This window comes from Emys orbicularis, chromosome 25 (genome assembly GCF_028017835.1).
Source record: "Emys orbicularis isolate rEmyOrb1 chromosome 25, rEmyOrb1.hap1, whole genome shotgun sequence".
NCBI classification, from domain to species: Eukaryota; Metazoa; Chordata; order Testudines; family Emydidae; genus Emys; species Emys orbicularis.
In genome coordinates, this window is record NC_088707.1 from 12395974 (window position 1) to 12422024 (window position 26051).

Sequence of the window (26051 nt, forward strand, 5' to 3'; positions counted from 1 at the left end):
GGGAGGCGCATGTGCAGCCAGGCTGGGGCTCCGTGGAGCCAGCGGGTTTTTAGTGACCGAGGGGCGCCAGGGGACGTGCTGTGGCCTGTGGATCACCGGGGTGCCCACGGGCTGTGAGTTCAGGCCCCACCCAGGGTGGGTTGCGCCCGTTGCCTCCGCTCTGCAGCGGCTCCGTTTGGCAGTTTTGCCTGAGACCGAAATCTGGGGTTGAGGGCGACGTTTTGAAGGGGTATAAGAGCCACGTGCAGACGCTGCCGTTCCTGCAGAGGGTTGCCAAGGAAATGAGCATCGAGCAGAGGGAAGGGCAAAGCCTCCAGCACCCGGTTAGGAGAATCCAAGCAGGCTGCTCAGGGCTGGACGACAGCAGACTGGACCCTTTGAGGTTCACAGGCCCCTCTCCTCCTGTCGCAGGCACAGCTCTGTGTGATGGGATCCCCGGTACACCCTGGAACTGGGATACTGCTGTGCCCCCTTCACTCTCCAGCCTGGGCTGTCTCTCACAGTGCTTTGCTAGTGACAAGCAGCAAACCCCTCCAGGCGCTGTGATCACTCAGCACAACAGCATGTGGAGCCCCCCACCCAGCTAGATTGCATGAATGCTCCCAGAGCCGCATACGAATCACACAGAGAAAGGCACCAGCCAATCTCCCAAGCCCCCCGCCTTGCACCCCGGAACTGTACCGTCTGTCCATTTATTCTTTTACGTAGAAACTGTCCAGTTTGGCCAGTGTACATGGCAGAGGGACATTGTTGGCACATGATGGCATATATATATCGATTTAAGTGATTATAAGTGGTGGGCACAAAAGGTTAGAGATAGCTACTAAAGAAAATAAAAGGTAAGTGCACAATCTAAATCTTAAACCTTATTACACTTGGCAGTATTTGGATCAAGCAGTTTTCAAACCCCAGTAGAGGTTACAGTTCTTAAAACAGGCTTCCCCTTTTAAGCCTGGGACCAGTCTCCTAAGTTGAAGTCTTTGTCCTCCCATTGTTCTTGTTGCTTCCAACGTAGGTGAGGGAGGAGTAAGGCCAAAGTATGATGCCACAATCCCCTATTTTAGCAGCTCCTGATGCTTTTTCCTCTGTCTTCCTTCTCACCCAGGATGCGGCTTTGAAAATTCTCACCAACACCAACACCAAGGAGCCCTGTGAACATAAACGCTTTATAACACGTCGTGCTGTCCTAAACTCGGCTGTCGGGCGGGGCCCCGCATTGTCCTCACTAGGTCAGTGGACTGGGCACTTCCATCTCTCTTGATCAGCAATTCCAAATGCCCTCTCTGCCCTGTGAGCGGAGATGGCCCTGTGGGCTCAACCTGGGTTCTGATCCTGGGTGGGGATTCTCCATTGTTCTCCACTGGGCTCAGGGTGGGAGGGTTCTCCAGTGTTCTCAGTGGGAGCTGGGCACACGTGATCATCTGACCCTTCCAATTCAGCTCTGCTCCTCCCCCTTCGGCTGGAGGCTCTTTGAGGCAGGGTCTGCAGCTGCCTGTGGAGGGACGCTACCCGACCTCCTGCAGGCACCACAGCAACACACATGCTAATCACACTGTGCCAAGTGGTGGTGACCGCGGCATCGCCCGGTTCCTTGCCTGTCTCTCAGTGACTCCAGCCCAGATACACTCGCTTCACACGGAGACCGATGGCTTTTCTAGCTCCAGCCCCACGCGCTGCCCTGGGATCTGAGAGTCAAGCTGGGTGTTATGGAGGCGATCACATGGGGCCCTGCAATGCCCACTTGTGCTCGGTGGTTGCGGTAGAAACGCACTGAGCCTCCCTAGGCCTCCATGTCCCAGCTGCTCAGTGAGGCTAATGATTTGACCTGCCTGGCTAGCGGCTCTTTGTGAAGGGCTCTGGGAGTGCAACGTACCCTTAACACTGCTCAGGGCAGAGCTGAGACTGAGCTCAGGACTCCCTGGCTCCCGCCCATGTGCTGAATCATAGGACTGGAAGGGACCTCGAGAGGTCTCTAGGCCAGTCCCCGGCACTCGTGGCAGGACTAAGGATTAACTAGACCATCCCTGACAGGTGTGTGTCTAACCTGCTCTTAAAAGTCTCCAATGATGGAGATTCCACAACCTCCCTAGGCAATTTATTCCAGTGCTTAACCACCCTGAGAGGAAATTTTTCCTAATGTCCAACCTAAACCTCCCTTGTGCAATTTAAGCCCATTGCTTCTTGTGCTATCCTCAGAGGGTAAGAAGAACAATTTTTCTCCCTCCTCCTTGTAACAACCTTTTATGTACTTGAAAACTGTTATCATGTCCCCTCTCAGTCTTCTCTTTTCCAGACTAAACAAACCCAATTTTTTCAATCTTCCTTCATAGCTCATGTTTTCTAGACCTGTAATAATTTTTGTTGCTCTTCTCAGGACTTTCTCCAATTTCTCCACATCTTTCCTGAAATGTGGCGCCCAGAACTGGACACAATACTCCAGTTGAGGCCTAATCAGTGCGGAGTAGAGCAGAAGAATTACTTCTTGTGTCTTACTTACAACTCTCCTGCTGGTACATCCCAGAATAATGTTCACTTCTTTTGGAACAACGTTACACTGTTGACTCATATTTAGCTTGTGGTCCACTATGATCCCCCAGATCCCTTTCCGCAGTACTCCTTCCTAGGCAGTCATTTCCCATTTTGTGTGTGTGCAACTGATTGTTCCTTCCTAAGTGGAGTAGTTTGCATTTGTCCTTATTGAATTTCATCCTGTTTACTTCAAACCATTTCTTCAGTTTGTCCAGCTCATTTTGAATTTTAATCCTATCCTCCAAAGCACTTGCAACCCCTCCCAGCTTGGTATCATCTGCAAACTTTATAAGTGTACTCTCTATGCCATTATCTAAATCATTGACAAAGATATTGAACAGAACAGAACCCAGAACCGATCCCTGCGGGACCCCACTCGTTATGCCCTTCCAGCATGACTGTGAACCACTGATAACTACTCTCTGGGAACGGTTTTCCAACCAGTTATGCACCCACCTTATAGTAGCTCCATCTAGGTTGCATTTCCCTAGTTTGTTTATGAGAAGGTCATGCGAGACAGCTTTACGAAAGTCAAGATATAACACATCTACTGCTTCCCTCCTATCCACAAGGCTTGTTACCCTGTCAAAGAAAGCTATCGGGTTGGTTTGACATGTTTGTTCTTGACAGATCCATGCTGACTGTTACTTATCACCTTATTATCTTCTAGGTGTTTGCAAATTGATTGCTTAATTATTTGCCCCATTATCTCTCCGGGTACAGAAGTTAAGCTGACTGGTCTGTAACTCCCCGGGTTGTCCTTATTTCCCTTTTTATAGATGGGCAAATATCATGCCATTTTCAGTCTTCTGGAATCTCTCCTGTCTCCCATGACTTTTCAAAGATAATCGCTAATGGCTCAGATATCTCCTCAGTCAGCTCTTTGAATATTCTGGGATGCATTTCATCAGGCCATGGTGACTTGAAGACATCTAACTTGTCTAAGTAATTTTTAACTTGTTCTTCCCCTATTTTAGCCTCTTCTGATCCTACCTCATTTTCACTGGTGTTCACTATGTTAGACGTCCAATCACCACCAACCTTCTTGGTGAAAACCGAAACAAAGACGTCATTAAGCACCTCTGCCATTTACACATTTTCTGTTATTGTTTTCCCCCCTACTAGTGTGTGCTGCATCTAGGGCACCCACAGCCTGACCCCCCTCCAGCCCCAGCCCTGCCACTGGCTGCTCCCAGTTCAGGTCACATCTGGGCAGGGGTCAGTGCCACATCCAGTCTCCGAAATGTCCCCAAATATTGAGACTTTACAGGTGCAAACACACATCAATCATCGCCTGGATTTGCCCCCAATACAGTGTGGGGTTCCCTCAACCCCTTTGCATCTTTTCTAGTCATGACCCCTGAGAACATGGAGGCAAGTGTAGATAGTGCAGCAGCGACCCCAGTGAGCAATGCCCAGCCCGTGCCGGAACCCAGCACCCAGGAGGAGCCAGCGCCACGTGCGTATTTCCCAGAGACGTGGCTGTGGGACCTGGTCCCTGTGGGGTGAGTGAGGAGCTGTCACAGACCGTCCCTGCGGAGCGGCCTCCAGGCCAGACCCTCGAAAGCAGCAGCTCCCAGAGGCAGCACACTGGCTGGGGGAGGGCTGGCTGCCTGCGTGGGGCTGGTTCCTGCGCCCTGTTGCCAGCGGAGAGGAACCCAGCACAGCAACAGGGAATAACAAGCCCCCAAGCTCGTGGGATTTGTCTCTTTACAGATGTAATGAACCCTCAGAGCGGGGAAGAGGGCTGGGAACCGGGGCAGCACCGAGACCCTGTGTCTCGCCAGCAGAGCGGGGTTCGGGCCAGCCCCTCCCTGCATCCCGTCGTGGTCGGCAGGGGGTTTATCATCCTGGCCCCATTGCCCTTCGTGGTGTTGTCATTCCCATGCGGTGCCTGGAAGCTCCAACCCTGAGAACATGGGAGGGGTTTGAACCCCCGGGAGGGGGGCATGGAGGGTGGCACATGGGGTACAATTGGGAGGGGCAGGGGATCCCGAGCAGGGGGAATTCAGGCTGACACCCAGGAATAGCCCCCTGACAGGGAGACGTGTCTGGCTGCAGAAGGGGGGATCCCCATCCCGTGGGACATTGAGCCGAGCCCGGAGAGTCCCGGGGCAGGGAAGGATCCTGTGCTAGCTGGCGTGGGGCGGAGGAGGGGACGAGAGGGGGGCACTGACAGCTCTTCCCCTCTCTGCTGTCTGGGATTGGCCTGTTTCCATGCCACCGGCCCAGGGCCCCAGCCCAGCAGAGGGTCGGGCAGGGATGTCTCCGGTGGCCGTGCTTCTGGGTGCTTCCCACGGGGCGGCCGCGTGTCTGACACACTGTTTGTGTCTGTCCCGGCCCAGCGAGGGGGGCTCCAAGGACATCCCAGTCTCGGTGCCCGACACCATCACGGAGTGGAAAGCTGGGATGTTCTGCACGGCCGAGGTGGGCTTTGGGCTCTCGCCCACAGCCACCTTCACGGCCTTCAAACCCTTCTTTGTGGAGCTGGCCTTGCCGTACTCCGTGATCCGGGGAGAGGCCTTTGCCCTAAAGGCCACCGTCTTCAACTACCTGCGGCAGTGCATCAAGGTGAGTGCCGCCCGGGGCTGAGCTGCTGGAGCTGCTGGGGCCAGTGACCTGGGGCTGGGGAGCTGGGCAGCGGCACAGGCCGGCGAGTGGCACCGGCAGTCACTGGCTGTGATCCTGTGACCACTGGGGTCAGCATATCACGGTGAGGGGGCCTGAGCCCCAGAGGGGTCACGTCTCGGCTGGAGCTGCACGTGTGAGCGCGTCCCCCACAGCCTTAAGGGGGATCTCGTGTTGGCCCCACAGGTGCAGCTGACGCTGGCGGAGTCTGCGCAGTTCCAGGTGCAGGCGGGCGAGGACGGCGCCTACACCAGCTGCCTCTGTGCAGACGAAGGGAAAACCTTCCAGTGGGAGGTGACAGCGAGCAGCCTGGGTAAGGGGCGCTGGGGGCTCTGTGCCGGAGGGGAGGGGCAGGGAAGAGGTGGGGGGCTCTGCACAATGGGGGCGGCAGAGAAGGGGTGCTGGAGCCTTCACACTAGAGTGGCAGGTAGGGGCCTTTGGAGGCTCTGTGTGGGGGGACAGACGGGTAAGGGGCATTGGAAGTTCTGTGCTGGAAGTGAGGAGGAGGGCACAGGACGGGGTCACTCAGAGCTTGGTGCCAAGGGGAAGGGGAGGGGATGGGAAGAGTTGCAGGGGGTGGGGGAGAAGACACCCCAGCAGAGAAACCCCTTACGGCCTACTCACCATTTCCCCCAGTCACCACTTCCCTCCGTCCTTTCCTTCCCCTCTGGCCTTCTCTCTCTTTTCTCCCCCTCTCAAGGCTGAATCCCCACTCTGGCACGCCAAGTGCAGAAAAGGGGCCCACAAGGATTCTAAACATTAATACTGGCCACTCCAGGCTTGTATTAAACTCCCAAGGTTACAGCTTTTCCCTGACCTTAGCTCGGTAAATGCTGCCACCACCCAAATGCAAAAAGACCCCTTGGACCCAGGAAGGAGCACTTGGGAATTCCTTCCTGTGGGGTACCCTCAAGCCCTTTCACACACACCCCTCCGGGGAAGAGGTGAGAAAGAAAACAAAGGAAATTAGCTGTGGCTACCAGCTAATCAAACAACATGCACAAACCTCTTAGGACACCAAAAATCCAATCCTGTTCATTAAAAAGGTAAATTTTATTAAAAACAAAGAGGAAGAAATACATCTGGAACTTAGGCTTTTGCTAGATTTTAAAAGAGCAATTCCAAAAATTAAGCACCCAAAATAGCTTTCTTGGGGGTTCAACTCAAAGGTTACAAGCAAACAAAAGCATCTGGGGTTAGCACAGAGGAGTCCACAAGCCCTTTTCTTTACCTGGGGGACTTTTTTAACCCTTACAGGTAAAGCAACCAGAGAACAGCTACCAAGAGGGATTTTACAGCTGGCTGGCTGGCTGGGTGTCCATCAAAGGGAGCCACACACTTTATTTATCACACCCCCCCCAAATCACAGCCGGTGCCGGCCAGCCTGGTTTAGGATGGGATTTCTTCCTGGAGGTTTAGGAAACAGAGTTAATAAGATACATGCACCTCTAATGTCACTAATAATTATATGAAGAACCAAACAGTACTTTTTACATTTCAAGGACTACAATGACTTAGAATGCAGGGACATTTTTACCTGGCTGATTTTGGGAAACCTTCCCAGGAGAGTGCATCAGCCACTTTGTTAGAGGCTCCTGAAATGTGTTGTATTTTAAAATTAAAGTCTTGAAGAGCTAAAGTCCACCGAAGAAATATTTTGTTAGTTTCTGTGACTGAGTGAAGCCACTTCAGTGCAGGATGGTCTGTCTGCAGGTGGAACTGCCATCCCCAAACCATAGAATCATAGAATATTAGGGTTGGAAGAGACCTCAAGAGGTCATCTAGTCCAATCCCCTGCTCAAAGCAGGACCAACACCAACTAAATCATCCCAGCCAGGCCTTTGTCAAGCCGGGCCTTAAAAACCTCTAAGGATGGAGATTCCACCACCTTCCTAGGTAACCCATTCCAGTGCTTCACCACCCTCTGTCAAGGCTGCTTCCCCACTCTGAACTTTAGGGTACAAATGTGGGGCCCTGCATGAAAACTTCTAAGCTTATCTACCAGCTTAGATCTGGTCCGCTGCCACCACTTCCAAAGCTAATTCCCTTCCCTGGGTAGTTTTGAGAGACTCTTCACCAATTCCCTGGTGAATACAGATCCAAACCCCTTGGATCTTAAAACAAGGAGAAATTAACCATCCCCCCTCCTTCCTCCCACCAACTCCTGGTGGATCAAGGTCCAACCCCCTTGGATCTAAAAACAAGGAAAAATCAATCAGGTTCTTAAAAAGAACGCTTTTAATTAAAGAAAAAGGTAAAAATCATCTCTGTAAAATCAGGATGGAAAATAACTTCACAGGGTAATCAAACTTAAAGAGCTCAGAGGATCCCCCTCTAGCCTTAGGTTCAAAGTACAGCAAACAGAGATAAACACTCTAGTAAAAGGTACATTTACAAGTTGAGAAAACAAAGGTAAACTAACACGCCTTGCCTGGCTGTTTACTTACAAGTTTGAAATATGAGAGACTTGTTCAGAAAGATGTGGAGAGCCTGGATTGATGTCTGGTCCCTCTTAGTCCCAAGAGCGAACAACCCCCAAAACAAAGAGCACAAACAAAAGCCTTCCCCCCCCCCCAAGATTTGAAAGTATCTTGTCCCCTTATTGGTCCTTTGGGTCAGGTGTCAGCCAGGTTACCTGAGCTTCTTAACCCTTTACAGGTAAAAGGATTTTGGAGTCTCTGGCCAGGAGGGATTTTATAGTACTGTACACAGGAGAGCTGTTACCCTTCCCTTTATAGTTATGACACCCTCCTAGTGAAATAGTGTTTCCTAACATCCAGCCTAGACCTCCTCCACTGCAACTTGAGACCATTGCATCTTGTTCTGTCATCTGCCACCACTTAGAACAGCCGAGCTCCATCCTCTTTGGAACCCCACTTCAGGTAGTTGAAGGCTGCTATCAAATCCCCCCATACACGCCAAATGTATGGGCGTAGGTTCTCCAGAGCATACACAATGGCGTAACATTCTTTTTCTGAGACTGACCAGTGACTTTCCCACTCAGAAAGTTTTTTGCTGTAGTGTGGTACAAATCATCGGTAATACCTGGCCAAGCCCAAGAAGGATTGGACCTGCTTCTTTGACTTAGGGACAGGCCAATTTTGGATAGCATTTACCTTAGCCTGTAGGGGGTTGATAGTACCTTGACCCACCTGGTATTCAAGGTATGTTACCCTGTTTAGGCCTATTTGACACTTTTTGGCCTTTACGGTTAATTCTGCCTCCCTTATGCGCTGGAAGACAGCCTGAGGGTGTTCCAGGTGTTCTGCCCATGAATCTGAGAATATAGCCACATCGTTAAGGTAGGCAACTACAAATTCCCCAAATCCAGCCAGAAAGTTATCTACCAAACTCTGGAAGGTGGCGGGTGCATTTCACAGTCCGAAAGGGAGCACATTAAATTCATACAGCCCTACGTGGGTGATGAAGGCTGACCTTTCCTTGGCTGGGTCATCTAGCGGCACTTGCCAGTACCCCTTACTTAAGTCTAAGGTGGAGATGAACTGGGAACATCCCAGTTTCTCCAACAGCTCATCTGTGCGTGGCATTGGATAGTTTTCTGGGCGAGTTACAGCATTTAGCTTACGGTAGTCTACACAAAAGCAGATTTCTCCATCTGGTTTGGGAACCAGAACCACTGGAGATGCCCATGCACTCTCAGAGGGGCAGATTACACCCCTCTGTAACATGTCCTTGAGCTCCCTTTCTATTGTGGTTTTGGCTTAAGGAGCTATCCAGTAGGGGGAGGGATAGCTCAGTGGTTTGAGCATTGGCCTGCTAAACCCAGGGTTGTGAGTTCAATCCTTGAGGGGGCCATTTAGGGATCTGGGGCAAAAATAATCTGTCAGGGATGGTACTTGGTCCTGCTATGAAGGCAGGGGACTGGACTCGATGACCTTTCAAGGTCCCTTCCAGTTCTAGATTTCTATTATTCTAATTGGGCGAGCATCACCTGTGTCAATGGTGTGGTACACCTGTTCTGTCTGTCCTGGAGTGGCTGAAAACATTGGCGTGAAGCTGGTGCACAGCTCCTGGATTTGCTGTCGCTGCTTATCCCCAAGGGTCATGGAGAGGCTCACCTGTTCTATGCCACCATTGCTTTTCCCTTTATAGTAGACTCCTTCAGGCCACTCAGCGTCATCTCTCTCCTGGGCTGTAAACTGGAGAACTTTGATTTCTCTGGAATAAAAGGGCTTTAGAGAATTACCCTGGTATACTTTAGGTTTTAGGGTAGGGTCTGGGAACACTAGGAGGTAATTAACAGCTCCCAGGCACTCTCAGACCATAAATAGCCCCTCCCACAGTGCTTCCATCTTATTGGCCTGGAGCGCTTTCAGGACCATGACTTGGTCACCTACTCTGAAGGAACACTCTCTGGCATGTTTATCATACCAGGCCTTTTGCTCTTGTTGAGCATCTTGTAGGTTTTCTCGAGCAAGGGCTAGAGAGTCCTTGAGGGTGATTTGCAGGTTGGTTACAAAGTCCAAAATGTTAGTTCCTGGAGAAGATGTAACCCCCTCCCATTCCTGCTTCACCACCTGTAACGGCCCCATAACTTCGTGGCCATAAATGAGTTCAAAGGGTGAAAGTCCCAAACTGGGAGGTGGTACAGCCCTGCAAGCAAAGAGTAACTGCTGCAACATATTGGAGTGCTCATTCACGAATTTACGTATCATGGCCCCCAAAGTCCCATGAAACTTCACCACTAGGCCATTCGTTTGATGGTGGTAAGGGGTGGCAACCAAGTGGTTCACCCTATGAGCTTCCCAAAGAGGTTTCATGGTCCCTGCCAGGAAGTCAGTTCCTGAATCTGTAAGGATGTCAGAGTGCCAACCTACTCTGGCAACGATGTCTGCCAATGCCTGGCTCACGCTTTTAGCCCTGGTGTTGCTTAGAGCTACTGCTTCCGGCCATCGGGTGGCAAAATCCATGAAAGACAGTATGTACAGCTTTCCTCTGGGTGTCTTCTTAGGGAAAGGACCCAGAATATCCACTCTACATGCTGAAATGGAAACTCAATTATGGGGAGGGCTGGACAGGGGCCTTGACCTGGTCTTGGGGCTTTCCCACTCTCTGGCACACCTCACAAGACCAGACATAGGTAGAAACGTCCTTGCCCATCCCCTCCCAGTGGAATGACTTCCCCAAATGGTCCTTGGTCCTGTTCACCCCAGCATGGCCACTAGGGTGATCGTGGGCTAAGCTCAAGAGCTTTTCCCTATACTTAGTTGGAACTACCAACTGTCTCTGAGGATGTCAGTCCTCCTTGTGCCCACCAGAAAGGGTCTCCTTTTGTAAGAGTCCTCCTTCTATAACAAACCTGGACCTGTTAGAAGAGCTGAGAGGCGGTGGGTCGTTCCGTGCCGCCATCAAAGCTCCCTTGAGTCTCTCATCTGCTTCCTGCTCTGCCTGGAACTGCTCCCTTGAGGCTGGAGACATTAGTTCCTCACTGGGTGGTGGACCTGGGCTGGCTCCCACTGGAAGCGATGCAGGTAATGGGGTTGTTTCCGTTGACTGTGAACCGCTCTCCGCTGGTGCACTAGGTTGTATTTTCAGGCTCCGGTTGAGCCTCTTGCACCAGTTTAGCTGCTGCTGCAGGTGCAGACTCTATGGCACCCTTTGGTGCTGGCTCCCCGACTCTGATGGGGTTGCAGGCATGGGCTCTGGTGCTGACTGCTCCGCCACTTCCGATCCTTGGGCTGGTTCTGGCTGGGTTCCAGGAACTGAATTTACAACTGCTGCCATAGACTCTAGTCTGGGGTCTGGTTCCACCATCTCTGGCTGGGTCCCCGGGCCTGTGGTATCTGGGGACACAGACTGGGCTCTTGTAGGAGGCTCAGGAATGGAGTTAGGTGTGGAGGCCTGTTTAGCCTGGCTGCGGGTGACCATCCCCACCCTTTTTGTTAGCCTCACGTGGTTGGCTAAGTCTTCTCCCAGCAGCATGGGAATGGGATAATTGTCATAGACTGCAAAAGTCCGTATTCCTGACCAGCCCTTCTACTGGACAGGCAACCTGGCTGTAGGCAAGTTAGAAAAGTTGGCCTTAAAGGGTTGCACCATCACTTGGGCCTCTGGGTTGCTGAATTTAGGGTCCAACAGGGATTGGCGGATAGCTGACACCTGTGCGCCAGTGTCTCTCCACACAGTAATCTTCCTCCCGCCCACACTCACAGTTTCCCTTCGCTCTGGGGGTATTTGCGAGACATCTGGGCCTCAAGGTTCTTGGTGGGACTCCGGGGTGATGAGTTGTAGTCGGCTGGTGCTCTTGGGGCAGTTGTCCTTCACATGCCCCAGCTTATTACATTTAAACATCACCCAGCTGACTGTGGGCTGGGGCGAGGCGGGTGGTTGGAGAGTGGGGTGGTGGGACAAGAGGGCATCGGGGGTCTCCCTGGCTGTGTGGAGGGCTCCTCCTTGTGAGGTGGGGCCTTGGGCTGACTCTGACGGTGGGGTGTTGTCTCGGGTTGTCCCTTATGGTACCCCCACCAACTGCTACTAGCTTTCTTCTTCTCCGCAACCTCCACCCATTTGGTTCCGATCCCCCCACCTCAATTACAGTTTTGGGCTTCCCATCTAGGATGTACCTTTCTATTTTCTCAGGAACACCCTCTAAGAACTGCTCCATTTGCATTAGGAGAGACAGATCTTCCAGAGATTTAACAATTGCTCCTGATATCCAGGCATCCCAATTTTTTCACAATGTGGTAGGTGTGTCAGGAAAATGCCACGTCTGGTTTCCACCTTAGGGCTCTGAACCGCCGACAGGCATGCTCGGGTGTTAGCCCCATTCTAATTCTAGCCTTTTGTTTAAAAATTTTGTACTCGTTCATGTGTTCTTTAGGCATTTCAGCTGCCACCTCTGCTAAGGGTCCACTGAGTTGCGGCCTCAGCTCCACCATATACTGGTCTATAGGGGTGTTGTACCCAAGGCAGGCCCTTTTGAAATTTTCTAAGAAGGCCTCTGTATCATCGCCTACCTTGTATGTGGGGAATTTCTTGGAATGGGGAGCGGTACCTGGAGAAGGACTGTTAGAGTTACATGGTGGACCCAGCTTAGCCCTTTCCAGCTCTAAGCGCTTCAGCTCTAACTCTGCCTCCAAGCGCTTCGCCTGTCTCCTCTCCTCCGCTTCCAACTCCAAGCACTTCACCTCTCTTTTGTCCTCTGCTTCCAAGCGCATCATCTGTAGGAAGAAATCCCTGTCTTACGCAGTCAAAACTCGGTCTGGGTTAAGGGCATCCCTCCAGCTTTGCATCTGGATCTTGGTCGGGGCAGGGCTGACCCTTCCCTTCTGGGAAGTTCCCGGTCCCCCATCCCCTCCCTTCATTTCTGTCATGGAGCTGGATGTCTGGGCTTGATCTGGATCTGTCTTCTCCGTGGCGAGCCGCCTTGGGAAGACTGGTTGCTCTAGGGTTTTCGTGCCCGACCTCAACCTTCTGCACTGGGCTGCCCTACTCTAGCCTAACTATTTCATTGCCACGAAGTTAGAAAAGAAAAAAAAAAGTTGGACTCCCTGTCTTTGCAGGCTAATCCTTTGGCGTGCCTGTTCCTCCTCAGGCAGAAAAGAAAAGAAAAGAAAAGAAAAGAAAAGAAAAGAAAAGAAAAGAAAAGAAAAGAAAAGAAAAGAAGCCAAAAGGAAAAATGAGTCCTTTTAAAATCCTGAAGTCTGTGCTTCTGGTTCAAAATGATCCCACCGCTCTGCCACCATGTCAAAGCTGAATCCCCACTCTGGCATGCCGAGTGCAGAAGTGGGGCCCCCCAGGATTCTAAAAGTTAATACTGGCCACTCCAGGCTTGTATCGAACTCCCAAGGTTACAGCTTTTCCCTGACCTTAGCTTGGTAAACGCTGCCACCACCCAAATGCAAAAAAACCCCTTTGAACCCAGGAAGGAACACTTGGGAATTCCTCCCTCAAGTCCTTTCACACCCCCTCCGGGGAAGAGCTGAGAAAGAAAACAAAGGAAATTAGCTGTGGCTACCAGCTAATCAAACAACATGCCCAAACCTCTTAGGACACCAAAAATCCAATCCTGTTCATTAAAAAGGTAAATTTTATTAAAAACAAAAAGGAAGAAAATACATCTGGAACTTCAGCTTTTGCTAGTTTTTAAAAGAGCAATTCCAAAAATTAAGCACCCAAAATAGCTTTCTTGGGGCTTCAGCTTAAAGGTTACAAGCAAACAAAAGCATCTGGGTTTAGCACAGAGGAGTCCACAAGCCTTAAAAAAATAAACAGAAAAAAACCTAATTGCGTCTTTCTAAACATTCCTAATTTACTTACACATTTGGGGGGGTTCAAATCAGTATTTCCAGGTACAATCTGATGATTTCTCAGACCTGGCTTAAAGCTGCTCATAGCGTAATCATGGTCCTGCCTTTGCTCTGTTCCCCCCTCTCCGGAGTCGGAGAACAACCACAGACACACAGGGCAGCTTCCTTCCCAATTTAAAAAAGTTCTAGCCTTCCCATTGGCTCTTTTGGTCAGGTGACCTTTTCTTTACCTGGGGGACTTTTTTAACCCTTACAGGTAAAGCAACCAGAGAACAGCCACCAAGAGGGATTTTACATCTAACTGGCTGGCTGGGTGTCCATCAAAGGGAGCTACCTCCCCCTTCAGTTATCACACCCCCATTCTCTCTGTCCATTTTCTTTCTTTTTCTGCTTTTCTCTCCCTTCTTCACCACCCTCTCCCCTCCCCCTTCCACTATCCTCCCCCCACTCAGACCCGGGGTCCTGTCTCCTTCGGGCAGGGCCGTTGGTCTGTCTAACGGGGGCGTCTCCCACCTTGCTCTGCAGGGGAGGTGAACTTCACCGTCAGCACCGAGGCTCTGCGCACCGAGGAGCTGTGCGGCACAGAGCTGGCTGTGGTGCCAGCCCAGGGCAGAGTGGACACCGTGATAAAGCCCCTGCTGGTCCAGGTCAGTGTCTGGTCAGGGCCTCTGGGCAGAGCGGAGGGAGATCCAATGCCTGGGTCTCATCCTCTGGTAGCCATGAGCCAAGTCTGCACTTGTGATTGTTCTTTGTCCTGCCACAGAAAATAATACCCCAGCACCGTGCCGTCCGCATCCTGGACCCCGACCTGCACTGCCCCGTCATGCGGCCCCATCCCAGCAAGATCAGGGAGCTGGCGGGAGAGTCCTGGGGCAGACAGAGACGGGGGTCAGCCCCAAGGGGGGTGGCTGAGTGTGACACACGGGAGGGCTCGAGGGGGCGGAGGGAACTAGCAGAGGAAGCTCCGCGCTGAAGAGGAAGAAGCCACGAGATCTGCTGGGCTGGGAACAGTCTCCCCGGGGAAGGGACGAGAGCCCCATCGCTGGGGCGCTGAGAGCTGGATGTGCCCGAGCCCCACAGCACGGGCTGTAGGGGATGATCCTGCCCTGGCTAGGGGCACTGGCTGACCCAGCAGGCCCTGTCAGGCTGTGACGTGCGCGGTCCCTTCTCCTGACCTTCTCTCTGATGCTCCTTCCCCACAGCCGGGGGGGATCCTGGAGGAGAAGGCACACAGCTCCCTGCTCTGCCAGGAAGGTAGGATCCCAGCACCTGTGCGGGGCTCAGTGGGTGTCACTAACGCAGGGCGTCTCTTGGCTGTGGCACGTCAGTGATGGCTGAGCCACTGGATGGCCCAGCTCGGGGCACAGGAGCCGCCAGGCCGGACCGGACCAGGGGGCATCCAGGCCAATGTCCTGCCTGGGACAGGGTCCAGGCCCAGCTGCCCGGGGAAGATGCACCCCCTAGTGGGCAGTTATGGAACTGTCTGCCATGGGCCGAAGGCTCGAGCACGTCCGGCTCCTGCTCCCGAGTCTCACTGGGCCCCTGTTCTGCCAGCTCCTCTCCCCTGCAGCCTGGCCCCCGTGTGTACGATGCTCCCTGCAGAGCTCGTCACACCGGCTCTCTGGGGTCAGGAGAGGGACCGACTCCCACAGGCAGGACCCTCCGCTGAGAACCCCCAGCCCTCGCCCTCAAGGGCAGGTATGTGCCACGGCGGGGGGAGCTTGGGGTTGAGAGAGGGGCTGTGACTGGGCGAGAGCCCCAGATGGTGAGGAATGGAGGGATCTGATTGGCTGGAGGCAGGGGCAGGTGCCCAACGGGCCTTTAAGGGTGTGTCTTTGCCTTCGTGTTACACAGCCTCCGAAGAAATCTCCTTACAGCTGCCTGCGAACGTCCTGGCGGGGTCCGAGCGGGCCCATGTGACTGTCCACGGTAAGGAATTCTCCTGCCCCATCCCTGCCAGGGCATGGTGCCCTTTGCCAGCCAGCCCGTCTGTGACCCAGCGCTCTGATCAGAGAGGCCGGGGCATCACGGCTGGAAAAGACCAATGAGATCTTGTGGGTGTCTGAAGCCAGGGCAGGACTGGTCCCTGCAGTCTGTGCTCCAGGGCCTCGTCCCCAGTGAGGGCAATAGACTCCTGCGGTGATGCCATGAAGCTGTGCCAGGGCATTGGCGTCTTGGCTATTCATCACCAAATATTGGACGAATGGACTATAAGGTGGATAGAAAGCTGGCTAGATTGTTGGGCTCAACGGGTAGTTATCAACAGCTCAATGTCTAGTTGGCATCCAGTATCAGGTGGAGTGCCCCAGGGGTCGGTCCTCAGGCCAGTTTTATTCAACATCTTTATTAATGATCTGGATGATGGATTGGACCCTCAGCACGTTCATGGGTGACACTAAGCTGTGGGGAGAGGTAGATGCACTGGAGGGTAGGGATAGGGTCCAGAGTGACCTAGACAAATTGGAGGATTGGGCCAAAAGAAATCTGAGGTTCTACAAGGACAAGTGCAGAGTCCTGCACTAAGGATGGAATGATCCCATGCACCACTAGAGGCTGGGGACCAACTGGCTAAGCAGCAGTTCTGCAGAAAAGGACCTGGGGGTTACAGTGGACGAGAAGCTGGATATGAGTCAGCAGTGTGCCCTTGTTGCCAAGAAGGCCAACAGCATATTGGGCTGTATTAGTAGGAGCATTGCCAGCAGATCGAGGGAAGTGATTATTCCCCTCTATTCAGCACTGGTGAGGCCACGTCTGGAGTATTCTGTCCAGTTTTGGGCCCCGCACTACAGAAACGATGTGGACAAATTGGAGAGTCCAGCGGAGGGCAACGAAAATGATCAGGGGGCTGGGGCACATGACTTACGAGGAGAGGCTGAGGGAACTGGGCTTATTTAGTCTGCAGAGGAGAAGAGTGAGGGGGGATTTGATAGCAGCCTTCAACTACCGGAAGGGGGGTTCCAATGAGCATGGAGCTCAGCTGTTCTCAGTGGTGGCAGATGACAGAACAAGGAGTAGTGGTCTCAAGTTGCAGTGGGGGAGGTCTAGATTGGATATTAGGAAACACTTTTTCACTAGGAGGGTGGTGAAGCACTGGAATGGGTTACCTAGGGAGGTGGTGGAATCTCCATCCTTAGAGGTTTTTAAGGCCCGGATTGACAAAGCCCTGGCTGGGATGATTTAGTTGGGGATTGGTCCTGCTTTGAGCAGGGGGTTGGACTAGATGACCTCCTGAGGTCTCTTCCAACCCTAATATTCTATGATTCTATCCACGTAACCCCACCCAGCCTGAATCAAACTGGGGTCTCTGGGCCCTCGCGTGCCAGGGCTCTACAGACGTGGTGTTAGGGACAGGGCAGCTGTTGTGCAGCCTGGTAATTCTCTGCTCCCCCAACTCCCTTGGTGCCCGGAGACATAATGGCCACGGCTCTGCAGAACATAGACCGCCTGCTGGGCATGTCTGATGATAATGGAGAGGAGAACATGGTCTGGTTCGCTCCCAACATCTACACCCAGCAGTACCTGGAGAAGACCGGGCAGCTGAGCCCGGAGATCAGAGACAAGGCCCAGGGATTCCTCCGGAGAGGTGAGTGTCCTCCCGCCTCTCCACTCCAAGGGCATGGCGGGGCCATGCGAGGGCCCTGTCCATGCCACCTCTGGGGCCCAGGCTCCAATCCAGACCCAGATCAGGGCCCTGGCTGGCTCTGGGGGTCAGGGAATGAGATCCTTGTCCTTTCCTCTCTGGGGCACCAATTCTGAGGCCCAGGACATAATGACTGTTTGACTCAGGGTTCAGGGAATGGGAGAGGAGCCCTTTCCCCTCTAGGGGGCACTGGTTGGGATCCAGCCCCAGGTTGGGGCGCTGGAGGGTTTGGTGGATCAGGGCCCCTATTCAGCCTTAACTCCGACTCCCTATTCAAACCGACCCCTGGAATCTCTGAGTCTCAGCGTTGTGGGGGAGGGGAGGGCTAGTGGGCCCCACGGGGCACAGCCTGGGGGTGGATTGTAGCCCTGGGAGTGAGCGGATCCAGGACTCGCTGTCTCTCTCCCATCTCCGCAGGCTACCAGCGCGAGCTGCTCTATAAGCACAACGACGGCTCTTACAGCGCCTTTGGGGAGAGCGACGCCAGGGGCAACACCTGGTGAGGGGCCGCACAGCACGGGGGAGTCAGGGCTCTGGGTGGGCAGGGCCTACCAAACTGCAGCCTGACCCCCAGCTCCACTGCTATTCCAGTCCTGCTCCCCACACAGCTCTGCCCCTTGTACTCACTCCAGATCCTCCCCGTTCCTGTTCTGGGCGCCCCTGACAGCTCTGCTCACCCCCCCCCAATGCTGACCCCCAGCCCTGTTCCCCACGCACCTCCCTCCTGGCCCACAGCATCTCCTGCAGAGTGTCCCTCTCACGGGGTCTCTCCCCGCCCAGGCTGACGGCCTTCGTTCTCAAGTCCTTTGGCCAGGCCAGGCCCTACATCTCCATCGACGAGAAGCACCTAGAGGACGCCCTAAGGTGGCTGCAGCGCCGCCAGCGGAAGACCGGCTGCTTCCGCAGTGTGGGGAAGCTGTTGAACAACGCCCTGCAGGTGGGAGGCTGGGGGGATGGGCTGATGGGATGGGGGAGGAGGGGACAAGCTGGGGAAGGGGGTGGGGGCCCCTCATGGCAGCTGGTTGTTGTGACCCGTGTCAGTTTTGGGGATTTCCCTGGGTTTTTAGCAATGGCTGAATGGCTGAAACGTCCGGGGCAGCAGGTTATTGCACCGAACGAGGGAGTAGCCCTGGCCCAGCCCCCCTGGCTCCTGCACAGCCCGGTCTCCCCGCGGGCACTGAGCAGACCCCACACCCATTGCCTGGCACAGAGAGCCTGAGGGGCAAGGCCCAGCCTAGCCCTGTAGTCTTGTGACTCGCACAACTCCCCATGCGGCTCAGTCAGAAGGGCAGTCGCGGTGCATCATGGGAGATGTAGTCTGAAGGAGCCGAGTCCATGGGGGAACGGGGGCACGAGGCTGGTGCAGCTGAATGTTCAACGGGTTCGCAGTGGAAGGTTTCGGTTCAGGTTGCCAACCCGAGAGGCTGCGATTTGGGCCCCGCCAACCCACAGCAGAATGTTGCGTTTCCATTTTCCCAAACAAAATTCGAAATGTTTCAGCAAAAGTAAGGTTTTCCCACAGAGTTCTGGTTTTGTGGAAAGTGCATCGTCTGTCGAGAAATCATTTCAGCAGGAAATTCCCACCCAGCTCGATTCCTGCCACTGCCCTGGAGTTTGCAGGGAGCCGGGACTCTACGGGAGGGGCTGGGGCTGTACCTGGCCGTTTAGCAGCTAGAGGGGGGAGACAAAACTTAGGCAAAGTCCAGATTCCCGCACGGGGGGACTATTTAATGAGCAGGAACTTGCCCAGCGAGGGGCGAATCCCTCAGCCTCTGCAGAAACGGCCCCTGGTCTTCACAGGAAATCTGGCAAATGTCAGTTCAAACCAACTTCCCAGCCTCTGGTTCCAGGGGGGCTCAGATAGGGTTTTATACTTGGAGTCCAGTTCTGCCATTGTTAGACGACTTTCCCTTCATCCTCTCCCCTGGTTCTTGAGACGCGGACAGAGAGCAGATGAGCAGAACTCTGAAGTGAAGGCAATGCGATGGTTATTGGGGTTAGTTTCCAGCAAGCATGTGTCTCATAACTCTGACACCTCAGAGCCTTGTTTCCCAATGTCCCATCCCCACCTTCTCAGCAGGCGTATTTATACCTGAAATGCAGGCCCACAGTCCCACCCCTTACAAGTTATGGTCATGTTCCCTTTTGGGGGGTTGTGTGTCTAGGGTCTTTGTCCCACCTCTTTTGTACCCCATGGGAGGGGTAAGGAGTGCTCCAGTCAGGGGCAGGCCTTTCTCTGGCCTTTAGTGTTTTATACCTTCCCCCAGTCCCTCCTTGCACTCCCGACTGGTTGCTTGACCTTGCCTTGAGATAGGAGTGGAGGCAGTCTTAAAGAGTGCGCTCAAATATTACACTCCCACCCAGTGGCGTAGCCAGTTTTTAAGAGGAGGGGGAGCAAAGATAAAAAAGGCGCCCCCCCTTGGCTCCTCCTCCGGCCGCACCGACCCTCCCCCTCCATGGCTCCTCCGGCCCTGCTGTGCCACCCCTGTGCCCCCCCCCCCCGCTCCTCCAGCCACCATGCTGCGCCCCCCCCCCCGCTCCTCCGACCGCGCCCGCCGCCCCCCCATGGCTGCGGGCCGCGCTGCGGGCCGCCAGCCTGGGCGCCCCCTCGCTCCTCTCCGGCCCAGCCGCGGCTGCCGGGCCGCCAGCCTGCGTCCCCCCTCGCTCCTCTGGCCTGGCCGTGGCTGCCGGGCCGCACTGCGGGCCACCAGCCTGGGCCCCGCCTCGCTCCTCTCCGGCCCAGCCGAGGCTGCCGGGCCGCCAGCCTGCGTCCCGCCTCGCTCCTCCGGCCTGGCCACGGCTGCCGGGCCGCCAGCCTGCGTCCCCCCTCGCTCCTCCGGCCCGGCCGCGGCTGCTGGGCCGCGCTGCAGGCCGCCAGCCTGGTCCCCCCCTCGCTCCTCCGGCTGCTTTTGGAAAGGCGGGGGAAGCGGCTGCTTCCCCTGCACCCCGCTAGCTACGCTAGTGCTCCCATCATGCCCGGTAACACTTTAACTGCTCGTAGCTGTTCCCATTATACTAACAAACCCAGCTGGGAGTGGCCAGGCAGCAGCAACGTGCACAGTGTCTTTGTCCTTTTTTCACACAGATTAGTAAGAATCAAACAGACAAGCAAAACCCAAAATACTATCTCAGGCGAAAATACAGGCCTGACTCCTACATTGGCACTAGCACAGCCCTGGCAATGCAGCCGCTACCGCCTCTCTTGAAGTAGCCTGTGGAACTCACTGCCACCATTTGGCCTCCCTGGCTGCTATGACTTGGGGCAGCTGTTTGGGACCCAGATGGGCCTGACATGTCCCAGCAGGAGGCAGGACCCAAACCCAGCCAATCGGAGCGCTGGAGCCAGGTCTTCTGAGGCCCAATGGGCCTGTCCTGGGCAGCGGCTCACCTGCTCCTGGCAACGTGACCCGCAGCTCGGTCTGAGCCAGCTCCCGGTGTCTCCATCCCCCTCAGGGCGGCGTGGTGGACGAGCTCTCTCTCTCGGCTTACATCACGGCGGCGCTGCTGGAGCTGGGGCAGCCGCTCACGGTGAGGCCAAGCCCGGCTGTCCCAGGGGAGGGGCCGGCAGGATTCGGGGGGGTTTAGGGTGCTGTGGGGGGCAGTGGAGAGGGGGAAGTGGGGGGAGGGGAAGTTGACAGGTCGGGGGGGTTGGTACGAAGGCGGGGGTCAGGGTGCTGTGGGGGACTGTGGAGAGGCGGGTTGGTAGGGGGGAGGGGAAGTTGACAGGTCGGGGGGGTTGGTACCAAGGCGGGGGTCAGGGTGCTGTGGGGAGTTGGGCTGGGGTCAGGGTCGGAGGAAGATTCAGCAGGTTGGGGAGGGGCCGGGCTGTTTTGGTGTCTAGCGCTCGGGGGAGGGGGTCTGGCGAGGCTTGTGGGGTGCAGGGTGCGGGTGGTGGTGGGAGGATGGGTCGGGGGAGGTGACGACAGGCTGGCGGGAGGGGGTATGAGGGCCCCATGGGGTGGTTGCTGGGGGACACACCCAGGTGCGGGGGGTCTCTTCTGACCAGCTCAACCTGACGGGGAGTCTGTTCCGTGTCTCCCCTGTCCCAGGACCCCATGGTGACCAGGGCCCTCCAGTGCCTCCGGGAGTCGAGCACCAGTGACCTCTACACGCAGGCGCTGCTGGCCTACGCCTTCGGGCTGGCGGGGAGCACTGAACTGCGGGACACCCTTCTGCAGCGCCTGGCCCAGCACAGCGTCAGCGCCGGTACCGGCAGCACCTCGCTCTAGTGCTCTCCTCGCTGCCGGCCTCTAGACACAGGGCAGGGCCAGCTGCCCCCTGCAGCCCTGCTCACCCAGGTGCCCCCTGCCCCGGGGCCTCCTCAGCCTGGCAGGGGAGCTGGGTCTCTGTGGCCCAGTCAGTCCGTGGTCTCTGCTGAGGCTGCCAGCGAGGGGCCGACGCGCTGGGCTCTGTCGTGGGGACACTTCTCCCCTCAGAGCTGGAGTGAGATCGTCCCGCCATTTCCCAGGGCCCAGCGCACGGAGCGAAGGGGGACGAGGCTGGGTCGCTGCCAGCCTGGGGGATCGGAGCTGAGAACCTAGAGGGGCAAAGCCCCATGTCCCAACCCAGCCCTCTAAAGCGCCCAGGGCCAGGAGCATGAAGGGGTCCAGTGGGCTCAGAGCCCGTGGGGCAGGGCCTTGCGTAGGCAGCTCCCAAGGGGAACGGGCCGTAACCGAGCCCTGAGGAGATGTCTCAAGATCCCAGCCCCCATCCTGTGTTGGAGACATCCCAGCTGGGGAGTCCCTGCCCGAGGCTTCTCTGCTTGGCCTGGCTAATACTGGGAGGGGAACGGGCAGCACTGGGCTGGTGGCCGGCTAGGCCCTGCCGTCTCTGTGCGTGGGAGTTGGGCAGGGGAGGAGGCCTTGGGGGTTCACCCTTGTCTGCACCCTGTGTCCCCGTGTTCCTGCTGGGAGGCTGCCTGTCCCCCAGCTCCAGTTCCCCTAGCCTGTCCCTGCACAGATGCTCTTGGGTTTGTTCCACTCCCAGCCCAGCCACGGTGTGAGCGATGCAGCCTGGGGCCAGCTCCCCATAGGGCGGGAGGTCCCATGGGAGGCCCTAGGCCCACTGGGAGCGCAGCTGGGGACGCAGGAGGTGGCACTGCCCCATGTCAGTGCTGAGCTGAAGGAGCCCTCAGCATGAGGCCAGGGGGCGCTGGGAGTCCCAGGTTGGGTCCCTCACTCTCGTCATGAACACGCCCCAGTGATCTCTGTGCGTCTCCTCGGCGCCGTTCGAGCTCAGACTGAGCTGTGCTGGGAGCTGAGGCCTGGCGCTCGGTTCCTGCCAGGCCCTGGGGAGACGTCCCCCCACAGAGAGGAGCCACCTGCGTGGTCTGGGCGGCTCTGTCATGTCTCGGCTCAGGTGAAAAGTCCCTTCTCTCCTAGCCCCGGCGCGGCGGCTGCAGCTGGTCTGTGCCCGCGAGTTGTGTGTGTCACCTCCTGCCCCGCCCCGAGGCGGGAAAAGTGTTGGGTGCAATACCTGGCCCCTGCCCCCGGGAGAGGAGGCTCTGCTCCTGGGGGCACTGGGGGGCCACACTGGGGTAAAACAGGCCATAGGTTACAGGAACCGTCTGCAAGGTCCCAAGAGCCCGTGACCCAGTGGAGCTCAGCTTGTAGCTTGGGCAGCAGAGGTTCAGGGGTTTCGAGACAGACATCCTGGGTTCAGTCCCTGCTGACGACCCACCCAGGGGTGTTGTGTTACACTTGTGTAGCCCTCCTGTGCGCTGTGAATCACCTACCGTGTCCTGCCCCAGAGGTGGCTGCATTCAGTGGGGAGCAGGAGTCCCTCTGGCCTGGGAAGCCCTTGGGGCGCCTTTGGAAAGCAAACAGGTGACCCACTGTGTTGTAACTGCAGCTGTGGGGCTGCCCTTCCCTCGGCCCCTCTCCTAGGGGGACAGCTGCACTGGCAGAGGAAGGTGAAGGCCCTGCCCAGCCCCTATTGGAACCAGGCCCCGTCGGCGGAGGTGGAGATGACGGCTTACGTGCTCCTGGCCTATCTATCCCTGCCCAATGTGTCTGCTGCCGATATGGCGACGGCCACCCAGATCGTCCGCTGGCTCAGCAAGCAGCAGAAACCCTTTGGGGGCTTTGCCTCCATGCAGGTAACACCCCTGCCCTCGGGGCAAACCAGCACTGGGGGCCGGGTGCAGGAAGGGGTCAGGATCCCCCCGGGGGCAGAATCTCCGCAGCTGAGCTGGGGCCCTTCCTGGGAGAGGGAGTCCTGGGTGCAGAGTCCCCTGCCCTCAGGGGCTGGGAGCCGGGGTCCTGGTGTCAGCGCCCCGGCGGGTCCTGATCCTGCTGCAGTGAGTCTGAGCCGGGCTCCTTTCCCCAGAGCGTGACAGCAGCTCGGTGACTGTCCTCCCCAGGACACGGTGGTGGCCCTGCAGGCCCTGGCCAAATACGCAGCCCTGACGTACAGCGCGAGCATGGCTGTGTCGGTGACGGTGAGCTCCCAGGCCGGGGCCCGGCAGCAATTCCACGTGGAGAACGCCAACCGGCTGGTGCTGCAGCGAGCGGCCCTGCAGGACATCCCCGGGCAGTACACGGTGCGGGCCAGCGGCAAGGACTGTGTCTTTGTGCAGGTGAGTGCAGGAGCCCCTGGGGACCAGCCGGCCCAGCGGTGACTGGCTGTGCCCTTGCCCTGCCCCACGGCGCCTGGCTCTGGACCCAGGCTCTGATCTGCTGTGGCGGAGGCAGCAGGCTCTGCCGCAACCCTCTTGCTTGTCTCCCAGCTGACTCTGCGCTACAACGTGCCGCCCCCAAAGAGCGCCGCGACCTTTGACCTGCGGGTGGAGACGGAGCCGAAGGAGTGCACCGAGAGCGCCAGATCCCGCTTCAGCCTCGTGCTGCACGCCCGGTACGAGCCCCAGCCCCTCACCCTCACTGGGTCAGAGCGCCCGGGGGCAGAGGCAGGCCCCAGGCAGCGGGAAAATGGCCGGGGCAGAGCCACCCCACTGCAGGGACGGGACGGGGCAGGAATCAATCGCCGGGGGAGCCATCCCCCCACAGGGCTCGGGGCAGAGGCAGGGGCCCCTTGGAAAGTGCCAGGGACTAAAGGGCTGGTCCCGGGGCTGATCTAATGGGCAGTTGGCTCCCAAGGAGCTCCTGGGGCCGGGGCCGCTTGCCTGGGGAGCTCAGGGCTGGCCGGGGGCTAGCGGGGCTCCCAGCCCAGAGCAGGCAGAGGGCATTAGAGACGCCTGCAGGGCCGAGAAGACGGGGGGGCCTCCCCTCCCCCTCCATCCCCCTGGGGTCTGTATCCAGGGCAAACCCCGAGCTCAGCGCACGGCTCCTGTTGCAGGTACAGCGGGGAGCACCCAGCCTCCAACATGGCCATCATCGAGGTCAAGCTGCCGTCCGGCTACACCCCCGTCAAGAGCTCCCTGCGGCAGGTGAGCTTCCCAGGGAGGAGAACAGGCCGGGCCAGTCACACAGCATGAAACCAGGGGCTGATCCATGGGGGAGAGCCCAGACCCCCAGGAGAGCACAGATTGCAGCTCTGACCCCCAGGGGGAGCTCCCCCTGCAGAGCCCTGCCCCCTGCCGTGGGGCACTGTGCAGCCCTGGGTCTCCCATCCAGTCACTGAGCAGGTCCTGACCCTGCTTAGCTCCCCCTACAACACAACGCCCATGTCTAGACTCCCGCCCCTCCCCCAGCAGACACCCAGTGCTCAGCTGTGACTGACATGGGGGGTGGCAGCCAGGCCCCTCGGCCACGGGGGCGTTTGGTGCCCCATGTCCCAGCCCCCAGCAGAGCAGTGACTCCGGCCCCAGCCCCTCCGTTCCTGGCTCAGCCGTTTCCTCCCTCTGCTCCTAGCTGGAGAAGCAGCGTTTGGTGAAGAGGCTGGAGGTGCAGAACGACCAGGTGATGCTCTATCTGGACCAGGTGAGTGCGGGAGGCTCAGGGCTCCGGGGGCCTGGTGTGAACGGGGAGGGCGTGTCCTGCCCTGGCTCCACCCCCATTACGGTTGCTCTCGTGGGCTCTGTGTCACACGCACCGCATGGGGTCACTGAAATCTCCCCTGGTTCCAAGTGACCCGTATCCATAAAGGACGGGGAGATGGGACCAGACTCAACCAAACCCCAGGGAGGGCCGTGAATGGAGCGACGGGGAGCTCAGGGTTGGGAAGCTGGAGCTGGGTCCTGAGTGTGATGAAAGGGGTCACATTTTGCAGGGGGGTGGAACAGGGATTTGGGGGGAGCAGTTTCTCACTGCTCCAGGCCGCAGGGGCAGGGGGAAGTGGCTAGGCCAGTGCGAGCCTCGGGGAGGAGGGGGTTCGAGTTGCCAGTGCAGACGTTCAGCCCAGGCGCTCGCTCTGTCGCTCTCTCGGTAGCTGACGAAGGAGGCGGCGAGTTTCACCTTCTCCCTGGAGCAGGATTTCCCGGTGAAGAATCTCAGAGCAGCCCCAGTGAGACTGTACGATTACTATGAGACGGGTGAGTCCCGCCCGGGATCCACCACCTTTACAGCCGCTCTCCTGGGCTCTGTGGCACAACCAGTGCCTGGATAGAGGGTGGTGCCATTGCAATCCCCCCTGCTCCGTGTCACCCGTGTCCATGGCTGATCTCGGCCCCCTGCTCGGGCCTGGCCCAGCACTTGGGCAGAGGCTGGCAGCCGACCCGCCGTGGGCCTGCGGGGGTCAAGCTGGAGACATCTGCTGGGGGCGTGTTCCCGGGTTTGATCTGTGGGGTCGGCTCACCTGGCGGGACACGGCAGCCGTGTGCTTGTTGGGCTAGTGGGGCGCATGGGGCTGGTGTAACTGGAGCCGTCCCAGCAGGAATGGCCAGAGCAGGTGTGGCCCTCCTCTCCAGGGCCCCCCACATTTCCCCTGCAATGCAGTTCCTTAGACTCCCCCAGAATTCTGTGTGCTGGGCCAGGAGGTGGCAGGACGGTTCCCCTGGTGCCTGGAGGGGTCCTTGACAGAGCCTGAGAGTTCACAGCCCCACTCAGACATCTGAGGTTAACCCCCCTCCCCTGCCACTAGCAGGTCAG

The 26051-nt window shown here is 56.9% G+C and overlaps 1 protein-coding gene across 1 annotated transcript in view; it reads left to right on the forward strand.

Annotated features, from left to right (window-relative positions):
* LOC135894694 (alpha-2-macroglobulin-like protein 1) overlaps positions 1–26051 on the forward strand; it is an 81392-nt gene that overhangs the window by 44741 nt on the left and 10600 nt on the right. The window contains exons 17-34 of the mRNA XM_065422832.1: positions 1106–1229; positions 3881–4034; positions 4875–5100; positions 5344–5470; positions 13953–14074; positions 14630–14681; positions 15282–15356; positions 16837–17010; positions 17485–17566; positions 17848–18004; positions 20521–20595; positions 21117–21273; positions 22953–23164; positions 23429–23644; positions 23795–23919; positions 24361–24451; positions 24876–24944; positions 25393–25495. Of these exons, the coding sequence (XP_065278904.1) occupies positions 1106–1229; positions 3881–4034; positions 4875–5100; positions 5344–5470; positions 13953–14074; positions 14630–14681; positions 15282–15356; positions 16837–17010; positions 17485–17566; positions 17848–18004; positions 20521–20595; positions 21117–21273; positions 22953–23164; positions 23429–23644; positions 23795–23919; positions 24361–24451; positions 24876–24944; positions 25393–25495 (2341 nt within the window). The remainder of the gene's footprint in view (positions 1–1105; positions 1230–3880; positions 4035–4874; positions 5101–5343; positions 5471–13952; positions 14075–14629; positions 14682–15281; positions 15357–16836; positions 17011–17484; positions 17567–17847; positions 18005–20520; positions 20596–21116; positions 21274–22952; positions 23165–23428; positions 23645–23794; positions 23920–24360; positions 24452–24875; positions 24945–25392; positions 25496–26051) is intronic.